Source organism: Chiroxiphia lanceolata, chromosome 1, assembly GCF_009829145.1.
Source record: "Chiroxiphia lanceolata isolate bChiLan1 chromosome 1, bChiLan1.pri, whole genome shotgun sequence".
Taxonomy (NCBI): domain Eukaryota; kingdom Metazoa; phylum Chordata; class Aves; order Passeriformes; family Pipridae; genus Chiroxiphia; species Chiroxiphia lanceolata.
The window spans coordinates 50,912,785-50,925,636 of NC_045637.1; the positions used below are offsets into that span (position 1 = coordinate 50,912,785).

At 39.3% G+C, this 12,852-nt stretch overlaps 1 protein-coding gene across 11 annotated transcripts in view; it reads right to left on the reverse strand.

Moving 5' to 3' along the window:
• The window catches only part of DLGAP1 (DLG associated protein 1), a 414,943-nt gene that overhangs the window by 59,432 nt on the left and 342,659 nt on the right, over positions 1-12,852 (reverse strand). For 10 of the 11 annotated variants that reach the window (XM_032685073.1, XM_032685018.1, XM_032685049.1 and 7 more), the window contains one exon: positions 6,638-6,778. The exons of the other annotated variant lie outside the window; for it this stretch is intronic. In XM_032685073.1, the coding sequence (XP_032540964.1) occupies positions 6,638-6,778 (141 nt within the window). The remainder of the gene's footprint in view (positions 1-6,637; positions 6,779-12,852) is intronic. 11 annotated transcript variants of the gene reach the window in all.

The following is a 12,852-nucleotide window of genomic DNA, read 5'->3' on the forward strand; positions in this document are numbered from 1 at the left end:
CTTGATATTTGAGTCAGATTCTGTCTCCAGCCATTATTATATTGACTTCAACTTCACAGAATCATAGAATAACAGGTCGGAAGGACCTCAAGGATCATCTGGTCCAAACTTTGTTGGCAAAAGCAGAGTCTAGACAGGATGGCCCAGCACACTGACCAGCTGAATCTTAGAAGTGTTCAATGTTGGGGAATTCACCACTTCCCTGAGGAGATTATTTTCATTGTGATAAATTTTCTTCTAGTCTAATCAGAATCCACCCTGGCGCAACCTGGACTCATTTCTCCTTTTCCATGTGACTATTTGTGAAAAGGGAGTCTCTATCTTTGTATCCACCCTTTAAATAGTGGAACATACTGATAAGGTCTTCCCTAAACTTTCTTTTCTTGAGGCCAAACACACCCACTTCTTTCCTCATATGGCAGGCTTTCCAGTCCTTTAATCATCCTTGTTTCCCCTCTCTGGACACTTTCCAGCCTGTTCGCATCTTTTTCCTCCACAGAAGCTTTCCATGGGTACCACTGCCCCTCACTCTCCCCTTCTGCTCCCCACCTGAGCTTTACATGAGCTGAAGTTTGCTCTTCTAAAGTCTAAACCCTGTGTTTTAGTACTAACCTTCAGCATGCCCAGCCAAATCCCAAACTCCACAATATTGTGATCACTGTAGCCAAGGCTATCACTAACCAAGATATTTCAAAGCGGGTTTTCTCTGTTTGTGAGTAGCACAAACAGCAGTGCCTCATTCCTGGTCGGCACATCTAACACCTGTGTGAGGAAGAAGGCCTCCTAAGCATTCCAAGAGCTTGATGGATGACATGCGAGCTGCTCTGCTGTTCTTCCAACAAATGTCTGGACAATTGAAGTCACAAGAAACAGGTTCTGTTAACCTTCCAAAGCTCGCTTAAGTGACTCAAGTACTGCTTTGTTGGTCTTGGTTTGGAGGTCAGTAGCAGTTGCCTAGTGAAAGATCCCCACTGGAGATGACCTCTATGATCTTGATCCAGAGACATGCTATAGGGCTTCCACAATTGCCACAGTTGACTTCTATACATTTAAGATTCTCCTTAACACAGAACTTGACTCCTCCTCTTTCGCCCTGTCTGTCTTTTGAAACAACCTGTAGCCATCCATCTCAATCCTCCAGTCATGCGAGTTGTCCCACCATTTTTCAGTTATTCTAGGCATAACTTTGCTCTTGATGAAGCCCTTAGTCCCTGAGGCAACTTGGGGTACCAGTTTCAATCTGTGATGCTGCCTGCTGCTGTTCACATGGACAGAACTTGCAAAGATTTTGTGCTCTTTTGTCCTCCCAGCTGCTGAGTTTTACTGAACCTATCAGACATTACTACACACGAGAAGACATTTTAAACAGAAACTTATTTATGAAGCTGGGTGTATTAGGAAAAGAACAAACCACAGAATATGAGTAACAAGTTTTCAAATCACTGGTTAAATTCTGCCTTCTAGCACACACAATGAAATTTTATAGAGTTCTTTTTGAATCTGTATACCTGAAACCTGATTTTTTTTCACTTGAGATGCTACGTCAATCGTGTGTGATTACTTGAAAATAAGGCAACACAAATCTGTGGAACTCCTACCTGGAGTAAACCCATACCAACAATTAGGATTTCTGTTAATTTTAAAGAAGCTGTTTTGCTCACTGGAAGAGCAATCAAACCTCCACTTCGCTGTCTCGGATAGTGCCTGAGGCAGGCTGCACAAGACAAGAACAAAACAAGGAATGTTCTCTCTTCCAGTCACTCTCCCAGCTCCAGTGACTTGCAGTACAGCACTTTCCCTAGTCTGATGTGGTATCCTTTGCAATCCCTTAGTGGATTTCAATTTATTTTTATAATTGCTTCTTGAATCCATGTAGTAACAACAAAATATCTAAATAGTTTTGCACATTTCATAAAAACAGTGAATTTTCTTCCCTAGCTTTGTGCAATTCAATTTCAGATTTTTTTGCACACTTATATAAAACCCACACTTTAAAATAACATATCTGACAAATGGAAAAGAGAAACATTGATTGGGAAAGAAATTATGCTATCCATCTTTCAACTGCACATTGCAAAAGCTAGAAAGTTTCTTAAGAAGGATAACTTTGAAAAAGTTGACACTTTAATTTTTAAAATAACCGAATGATGAAATTTTCTGTGTAAAAACTGAAGCTTTATTCTTAATTTGTTGTCAGTAATAAATACACAAGTGTAGAGATGTTAGTAGCTGAGTTTACAGGAACTTAACACAGATATAACTAGAGATAACTCTGGAAATATACAACAGCAAAGTCATCTTCATTCTATGCCCAGAGCTTCATAGGAACAAGTCAGCTGAAGGAGTTGTCAGAATTATCATGTGGCAAGGTATTAAAAAGCTGAAATTTGGCCCAAATAGATGACATAAAAAACCATTTTGACATGCCAGATTTTGCCTGCCATTGGCTTCTTGAAGGTCAAGCTGCACGATGGCTTTATTTTTCTAAGCAGGTGTCCATAGCCTCCAACAGCCCTTGTCACTCACCTTCTTGATGTGGCATCAGCAAGAACCCTTAGCACCTTCCTTCTGGAATTCAGGACCAAACAGCCCAAGTCTGGAGATCAGGAGGGAGATCTAATGCCAACAATTCTTCATCTAGTAGCTCTTCTTTCTACCCTCTTCCCATGCCTGTGACTCTGGCAAATGATTCATTCATTTAAAGGGCATCACATACTTAGAGAGCTTCCTAAATTGGTACCATCCAGATCCTACTTAGCAAAGCAGGCTCCTGGGACATAGAGCTGGAACTCAGCCTGCTGAAAAACCAGCTTAGGCTATATGCTTTTGCAATCTGGTGGTAATAAAAACCAGCAGTAAATCTCCTAAGCCTCTTCTTCAGCCTGTTGACAGTTCTATGTGTCTAGTATGTAACTGGCATCAGACAAAGGGAGGAAAGCCTATAGAGTCAGAAATAGAAAACACTCACTAAACCAGATGCATTGCAACTATCATAGTTTCCACTTATTTTTGCACATCTTTGATAATTGCCAATGTGAAATGGGACCAGCTGACTGGCTGCAATATATAACAAATATGTTCATGTTTATATATGACCCTAGTTTCCTTCCCCACATGTACACGTTTGAAAATCCTCATGTTTTGCAGCCTCACCCAAACATCTGCAATCGTTTATGGAATAGACCAGTCTGCCATCTCAGCCTAGGTTTTGCAGTGCATACTACAACTGATGTCATTTTTGTATCTTGGATTTTCAAAAGAAACAGATATGTTTCCAGGCAAACCACATCACAGAACATGCCACGGTTATCAGTTCAAAGAGTCTCACTGGCTCAGCAGCTAGTGCTGTGTTTCATTTAGTCTTCCTGAGGTCAGGCAGGGAAATACACACCAGGAATACACATCTGTGTGTATACAAACAGCTTCAGTCTTCAGTTGTTCTCTCCTTGACTGCCCCCTGAAACAATCCTCTGCAAAGCACAAGAACTGTCAAGTACAGGCTTGGACAAGGGTAGACTTTAATACGAATCGTGCAACATTATGGAGTGTGTGTGTTTTGTGTGTCGCTTTAGGGATGAAGGAAAACAGACTGATTGGAATGTAGACTGTTACTGCAGTGCCTCATCACATTACTATGAAAAGGTCCCTTAAACTTATATACAAAAGTGTATGCTGCTTACATTTTTTCTTTCCTCTAAGCCATACCAGAGCTAGGGTGAGAAATATCTTAAGGATCCCAGAGAGTGGAAGTAAGACTGGATTCAGGATGGACTACTTAAACTTTTTCTTCTCCAATTTAGCAAAAGAAGCTAGACATAGTTTGGGTTCCCAAAGGACCTAGCACGGATCCAGGCTCCCATGAGTGACAGTGATTAGACTGGACACAACAGAGGCAAACCAGAACTGCCTCTGGGGCTGCTCCTGGCTAACTTGAACATGGTTTCAGTTACTAACTTCATGCTGATGCCTATGAAACTTTTCTGAAGCAAATGCAGCTGTATAAATGAAACTAAGGTTTTGTAGTAAAGGGGATGAGAGCATAACAGCTCAGCATCGGTAGGTATCAATTAAACACTTTGCCGACTAATTCTGACAGGCTACTAGGGATAAAATTCCATCAGGTTCTGAAGACATCCAGTAAACTTTCTAAAGAACTATCCTTTACTGAATTTAGAGGAATAAACAGTTCAGGGGACTTAAAGGAGTGCTGAGTTTTTTAATACATAAATCTTTTGGATTTAATCTGGTAAATGGGTTCGAATGCAGTTGAGATACAGAAAATATGCTGTAGTAGACATTGTATTTCAGATGAGGTGGAAAGGCTTCAGTTTCAGAGGACTGCAAACATCAAATGAAATGTCCTAATACCTCAATGTAGCAACTTAAGATAGAAATGAAGAAAATCCAAAAGATGGCTATAAGAGTGACTCAGAAGTTTCACCCTTGAAAATCAGTCCCTGTGTTGTCACTGGGGCTACTATCTAGTGCTTCTCTTCTCTGTTTGTGGACTGACATATGGAAGCACACACTGCCATGAATAAGATCAATTTTATCCTGGGTTATGTGTCCTTATGAAAGGGCTCCAGAAGGTGGGTGTTGTTCAAAGCAGGCATTCAAAAGCACAGGTTTTTAAAAATGTGTTATTAAAGGAGACCTATACGAGCTTTGCAAGCTATATTTTCTCAAGGGTAAGTTGACCTTTCTTTTTTTTTTTCCTCGTTCTTATCCCTGAGGTGTGGGATTTCTTTTCACAGACACATCCTGAAAGTTCCTTGTGAGAAATGACTCTTCATGCTACAAATGCCTCCTCTGCTGTGTGTACACCTTGTCTGGCAGAGCCTTTTGAGCTTTAAAGTAGCATCACAATGATTAGTTTTGAATGCAAGTCATGTTTGGCTTTTCAAAATTTAACTTTTTGCAGTGCTCTGGGTTTACACAAATATGATAGCACCAATGTTTTAGGGGACTTGTTCCTTCCACAGGCGTGTTTATCTGATGAATACATCTAACATTCATAAGCATGTGACATTCCGTCACATCTGCCTTGTTCCAACAATATGGTACTGATATTCCTTTTGGACTTGAGATGTGAGTCAATTTTGGATTAGATGGCTGCTATTGCCAGGAAAGGACTGTGGTGATGGAGTAAGCATCAATCTTTGAAATTTTGCTAACAAAGAATAAAGGGAATCTGATGTTCTTCAACTCTGGAAGCATCAAAGAGACAACGATTTCTGTCTTGCAAATCTAAGCTGCTATCTGCACATACTTTATTCCCATCTGCCCCCAGAATCTTGCCCTGAGGTTTTCTTTGCTATATCTAGTTTTGATGTACCTGTGTGAGTGCCTGTTGTTTCTGTCTCATGCTGATAGGTACGGCTCAACAAATTGATGCCCCAGCTCCTTTGTTTGCTATTGCACATTGGTCTTAAAAGATATTCACCATGTTTTTATGTTTTGGGTGATAACAACATACATATTGCTTCAGGTTTATAAAACAGTTTGTTTTGGATATCTGTACTCAAAGAAGGACAGTTGTTACAGCCACAAACTCTGGTGCAGCTTCTCCCCATTCCCCAGCAAGCCAAAATTCTCCAGGCCAAACGTCAGGATTCATCATAAAAGTTACTATAGAAAAAATGGTATTGCCCTTCACATCAGTGCTACAATGCTGTTGCAGAAGAAACACATGCCCTACTAAGGAGTTGTGGGCAAGTCACATAGAAATGTTTTAGCCTCACATAGAAGTGACACAAGGACATGTTTAAAAGTCTGCAATGGAAATGTCCCCATTGAATGGCTGTTCACAAAGGATCACTTCAGCTCCTTTCAGAGCATGTATTAAGGACAAGGTTTGATGGTAGCTGTCTTCAGTGCCAGCACTGATGCAGATACCTGTACTAAAACATACCAGTTGGATGCTGCTGTCAACCAGATCAGGCACGTGATACGTATCCATCCTTTTACATTCAGTTTCCCCCTCCCCTTTCACTATTTTTATTTTTCTTCTTCCCCCCCCCCCCTTTTTTTTTTTTAAGCCATATTCACAGCACAGGTCCAGAAAATAGCTGTATTAGCAGAGTTGCAGGGAGAAGGAAACTGAAATAGGAACAGAGATACAATATGACAATATCACTTCTGAAGACAGCATGCTATCACTACTGTCTAACTTAAGGTGCGCAGAGAGCTCCTGTCTTTACACTGATTATGAGAGCTCCCCAAGGAGTTTTATTTTCCAAAGCTGAAGTTGGTCATATATATAACCTTTATTTCTCTCCATATTGTAGGAAGTATCAAATTTATACACTTATTCTTACCTTCAAAATGAGGAGAAATGTATTACTTTGCAACCAAGGAATCACAGCTGAAGTCACAGAGATACTGATATTTAAACGATTTGCAAAACTAAACCTACTTAAGCATCTGGTCTGCATAGAGTTTCTGTGAATTTCACCTGTCTGCATCATCAAATATCTAAATACATTTCTCCTCCTCTACATTCACATTGGTGCAATTGAGACAAGAGTTTGATTCTAGTTCTCTCAGAGTTCTTTTTTACTTATTGGAAGAAAAAGGTTTACTGCCTGGATAATTCATGTATGGTTCTGATTTAATGAATCAACAATTAAACACCCACCTCTAATAACGCCCAGATCTTTTAAAAGATCTTGACAATGCAAGTCATCCACCCGGATGTATGAAGCGTCTTCTATGTTCGCCACTGTAACAATGCCAAGATCCTCTTTTTGTGCTGGTGAGCTCTGTAAAGCTGACACACCTAAGAAGAGAATAGGCTGATCTCCATTAGATCTTACACACCCGCAATAAAACTGTTAAGAAAAATAGTTTTGTTGCAGATCCTTTGCTTGGCAACATTGTGAAAGCCAGGGGTATGCAATTTAACATCAGGCTCAGCCCGGATTTACTTTGATATTCATCAATGAAAGGGTGATTTTTACAGAATACCCTTTTGAGAATAGAAAAGAACTTTGAAGTCTTCTGCTGAAAAGGCAGCTGAGTTATGTAATGAGCTGATCTTTGCTTCATATTCCACAGGTGGCACTCACTGTAATGGCTGTGGAAATTTAAGCACCATGTCAATGATAGAAACTAAAAGCAATCAGTGCAGAAGCATTAATTACAATTAAAAGCAGAAAGTGACTCTTCACTTCAGTTCATTGTCTTGGAAGTTCATCAGTGAACTGGAGAAGCTTTCCACCTGCCCCAGCATTGTGTGAAGTGTAATGGAATTGGGTCGTTTCGTTCATTGAAGTGATTTTCTAAAAGACACTGGCATAGATTCACCTTGGGGCTGAAGGTGTTTTTTCTTTCAATCAGTTACTGCAAATTGAGCAGTTGCAAGAGCCTCTGTATGGAGAGCCCAGGGGATGCACTTTTCCTGGTCATGGCCAGCTGAAACTTATGGGCAGAAGCGCAGACTTCTAGGAGGTGCAAAATGCAGGTATAGCTGCTGAAAGGACAGCCTATTTCCAGGGGGTAGATAATCCACTCGCTTCTTTCCTATCTGTGTACCCAGATTTGCTTCTATGGAAGACCAGGGCATCTGGTCACTTTGCAGCATGCAGGACTCTAAGGAACCAGGATTCTGAGGGTCCAAGGATTTCATCAGTTAAGACAAAGACACTCTGACAGAGGAAGGGCATGCATGGATGGACCAGGAGAAAAGACTGCTTTAAAAACCAGGTGAAAAGGTTACTTCTTATTGCCTGCTCATCTGTCTCTGAACACTGAACTGAAAGCCTCTCCTAATGTGAAGAGATGTAAAAAAAGTTACTGGAGGTTAAGTGGGTGTTACATTGCTGGCATAAAGAATCAGTACATTGGAATCAGCACTGAAAATTGGTGAAGAACACAAACTCTTTCAAACAACACTAGAATGTGTGGTTTCACCATTTATATTTTGTACAGTCATGTCAACTGAACTTTCTTCTTTGGCTAGAAACCTCACCCACACTATTAACAAACACTTGCCTGAGGCTTTCCTTTCCTAACTCTCCAGTAGAACAATTACTCCCTCTGGTGTTTGCCTGCTATTCTTACTTTCTCAGCCATAGCTCTGGGAAACCCTGCCGAATGATTTATGTACAATAAACTCTCTTTCCTTCGTCGATGGCATTTTACACTTCAGGCAGAAAGGCCAGTTTGCACCCATTGGGCCGGCTCCAGGGGTGCTCAGGTCTGCAGGGAACATTACTGCATCAGGAAAAGTGGAAAGCCGAACTCCACTGCTGCCGAGTGCTCATGCTGCCAAAGACTCATTTATGTGCTCCCTGCATTCATTTAATTACAAAAACAGTAGGCTTACTGCAATGTGTCTTGATGCTTTATTTGATGAACGCTGGAACTTACCAACCCAGTCCCAAAGGGGTCAGGATACACATAGGGGTACATCAAATGGCTGGATGTTAGTTCAGAGTTAAGGAATTGCTGTGCTCTGCTCTTGGGACAGACAATGTGGAACTCTTATTCAGCGGCAAACTTGTTTACAGGAATGTTGTAACACATTCGAGGCTCAAATCTGACCTACAAGTGAGCTTCAAGCTACATGGAAGCAAACTGAGATGCAAGGGAATTAACCTCATGCCCTTCGGGCTAGATCTTACCTATATGTTGCCACAGTAATGCTGATTGTCAATTTTCTTAATTTAAAATTCACAAGAAAATCTAAACTTTTAATGTTAAATATATATTGAACAATAATTTTTAAGTACATACTCAATAATTTTCTTTTTCAGATTTCAGCTGTAATTAGATGATGAAAACAAATCTGCAAGACAAGATGAAGGGAACTAAATGTTTGAGTTATACATTTTGTCAAAAACAAGAGGTTATTTCGATGGGCTATTTAATAGAAATTCCTTCCTATGATCATTGAACTGAGTGCTCACTCCAAACAGCCCACAGGCTTTTTATATTTGACCTAAATGTCTGGATTTTTTTTCTTTTCTTCAGCATATCACAGAACAGGAATCTGTAAGCTGATTATTGTTGCTTAATTCACTTCTGTATGCAAACATCTTCGCATATGGCAAACACTGCCATATAGAGCTGAAATCAGAAAAGCTAAAAGAGGTTGAAAGCTCATTCTAAATCCTGACTGTCTGGCTTCCTGGCCAATGCATGGTATTAGAGAAAGTGTGTAACCATACTACACCTTTGATGTAAAACAACCTTTTTTTAATGTGCTGTAATCTCTTATTCCTTTTGTTTCTCAAATAATAATCCTCTTGCACATGGTAATCCTCAAAATCACATATGCTCTTTAAAGCTTTTCTTTTGGAAAGTATTCATATCCATTTTCTGGCCACTGGCAACTAAATATTACAGAAAATCTGATTCTTCTGACTTTGACCAAGACAGTTTGAATTTTTTTGTATTTCATATTTGCTGCTTGGCTGGAACTGGGTCAACAAAATGAGTAAACAGTTTCTAATTGTCCAACAGAGCCATAATGTGAGGACTGTTTGTTTGGCCAAGGCAGAGGCACAACATGGCTGTGAGACTTAACAGGAAACAAGTAAAATGACATTTTCTCTTTGTGTTGTAAAACAAAGAATGAGATTTAATTGTCTAGAATGATTTAAAAATATGTTCTCCTGGACTACTAAAACAAGCTAGTAAAAGAAAAATTCTCACCTCCTCAGCAGTAATAATCAAGCCCCCTAGCACTGTCTTCTGGACATTTACAAGCATGCTACTGGCTACTCAAAGTTTCATTATTGCAAGGTTAAATGTTTTTAGATATTACCACCTTAAATCAGAAGTAGAGGTCTAGACTAGGATTACTTAATCAGATCAGCATGTTGATTTAAATGATCTAATCATGACAAAAGGTGATGACTATCACGGAGTCTCATCTAGTCAAATGTAAGATCCTAAATTACATAAACCGCATTAATTGCAGGACACGATGAGTATTAGCCTTAGAGTTCAAAAAGAGAGATCTTTTAAAAGATCTTAAAAGACCTTTTTATTTGTTGGCAAACATGCACACTGCCATAAGGAATTTGTAGCAAGCTAGGAGAAGTGCTGAGGTACAGCTTCCAATGATACAACAGCACAACCTGCTGATCAGACCACCTCATCTTGTCTGTCCAAGCCCAGCCAGTTTCCCTCACTTGCTCCCCGAAAGACCAAGCACAGAAATTTCTGCAGGTTTGCTTTTTACAGAGGGTAGGGTCTGCTGTTCTGTCAGCAGGGCAGGTCCTGGTTATACTGCTGAATATCTAGGGGTATTTTATTTTTCGCCCTTGTTGGGAGGTGCTTCCCCCCATCTTTTGGCTTGGGCATCACCCGTCCATAACCCCTCTGCATTGACCTGTCTTACACAGGCATGTTATCCTGTCCCCTCCTGGGCCAGCACAGCAGGCAGACCGAGAATCAGCCGTGGGCTCTGGGTCAGCTGCTGACTCAAAGCAGCTGCCCTGGGGATGATGGATATAGACCTGAGCTAACCAGCACAGCTCTCTGGCATTCTGAGTTAACGTTTCACTCTGTTTGTCATTTGATCTTGTGACTACAAGAGGCTTAAAGTTTCTCCTAAAGTTCTGTGAAGTGCTCATTCTTGTACAAAATCAAGATCACTTTGTACTTCCTTCATTCAGATTGTAACCTATACCTCACGAGTCACAAACCAGAACACAAACTCCCCGATTTTGAGAGTCTGAGGGAAGGGATCTTGATGGTCTCTCAACCTAAGCAGATTTGAACCCTGTTGGAGGTTTAGGGATGCCCCAAAACTTGCAGGTCTCTCTTGGCAGTGAATTGTGGCTGCAAATATGTTGTAGCTCAAAGACTTCTATCCAGGCTTAACACGAACAATAAATAGTGCCAATAAATGCTCCAAGTTGAAGTGGGCTCCATGTGGGAATCAGGCAGTACTATTTCTAAAAGAAAGGCAGGAAATTAGGCTCTCTTATGCCATTTCAAATGTTTACAGTAAATCAGCAAAATTAATGGTTGTAGCAGATAGAAACTCTACTCTGACTGAGAAATTCACTGTACTCCAAGCAAACTAGCCAAATATTAATTTCCTTACAGCTGTTTTCACCATTTATTTCCTTGATTTCCCAAAACGATGTCAGCTGAATTTTCTCATGAGTGCAAACATTTGTGTTGCAAAAAATAAGAAACTCAAGGATTTAATCCATTTTTAGGAAATCAAGTTAACTTGTCAACTATAAGTGTTAATCTTCCCACCTCACATGAAAGTCCAGAAACTTCAGATAGATATAAACACTTGGGTAGCTTAACTGTTTGCAGTTAAGATCTAGATTCTAAACATTGAAGGCATACACCTGTCAAAAGGAACCAGGTTTAATTTGGTAAGCAGAAAAAAACGGATGTAAACCACCAAGGTTAATAACAAGATCCCTAGAAGGACACTAAACAAAAATTTTCATACAGATGCATCAATGTATATAAAAAATAAATAACCTCGTCTCCTTCATTTGTCTCTCTAAGGAAGATTAGAAGTCCAGCTGTTACAGGGAGCATCCTTGCTTTCTTTAGTTCTCATCTAGGTGATGATAAGTAACTCTAGTCTGCCAAATCTTAATTAAGTAATCACTTTCCCAATCTTTGTTAGCAGTATATTGATTAGACAAACACAACTTTTAAATTTTGAAATATGTTGCCTGGTTCAGTTTCTGAACTTTTAAAATCAATATTTTCACTCCTAATTCACTGCTTCTATGTTGATCGTAAAACAGTTCATTGCGGTAATTATATATATATATATATCTATATATATATCTATATATATATCTCACTACATTTTTTCTTTAATCTTAATTCTGAATTGAAATGAGATTAAATGAACAGGAATTAAATTAGAAGAAAATGTAAAACCATTGCATATATGTTATTACTATGAGGACAAGAAAACATTAGTATTCAGATGGGAATAAGACTGGAATCAGGAGGTCCGGATTAAAATTCAAACTCTAATTCCCATTTTCTCTCTGAAAATGTTTATGCAGAAATTTTTGAAAGTTAATCTTATTACAAGCACAGCTATCTTTTGATGCGTGTATGAGTAGAGTCTAAGATTTTCGTTTTACAGAAGAGTGGTTGTATAGACAAAGAACAGGAGTAGGGAACAAGTAAAATTTTGTAGATAAGTAGATTCTAAATCACCTAGTGATACATGAAAAAAGAAACTACAAACCCCTACTTAATTACCTATCTGCATTAAAAAAAAATTAACCCTTCCACTGGAGAATTCATGGAGGACATAAATGGCATAATAGTGTAACTAATCATAGAAGAAGAAAAAAATCTCCTTAAAATATTAAAATTCATGTGGGCAGAAGTCATCATTCAGAGTTTAAGATAGCACATGACAAGTATAATCGGCTTATTATTTTTCCAGGCAGTCAGTAGAACAAGATGAATGACAAACCTTACAAGTTACAGCAATTTATCAGTTGCTTGTAAACAAATTTAGCTATATTGCTTTATAAATGTGTCTTGCTATACATCAGGAAATGGTCTGACTCCCTTTTTTGCATCATGGACATCATCTGTTTACCTCTCCTCTGCAGTGGATTTTCAGGATTCACTCCACTGACAAACATGGGAGTGAAAATGCTTTGGAAAATTTGTCCTCTTAACTTTTTCACTCTTAATCTCAGAAAAATTTCACACCTGTTTATCATTCAAAACAATGTTACTTAGTGGACACAAGCATGTTTCCGTGCAAAAGAGCCAGTCAAAATTAATCCTACGTTTGAATTTATGGCTGAAACACAGAAATTCTAGCTCACTTCACATTCTAGGCACTTGTAAATCAATACGAAGGCTCCATCACATGAACTCCAATGTGATTTT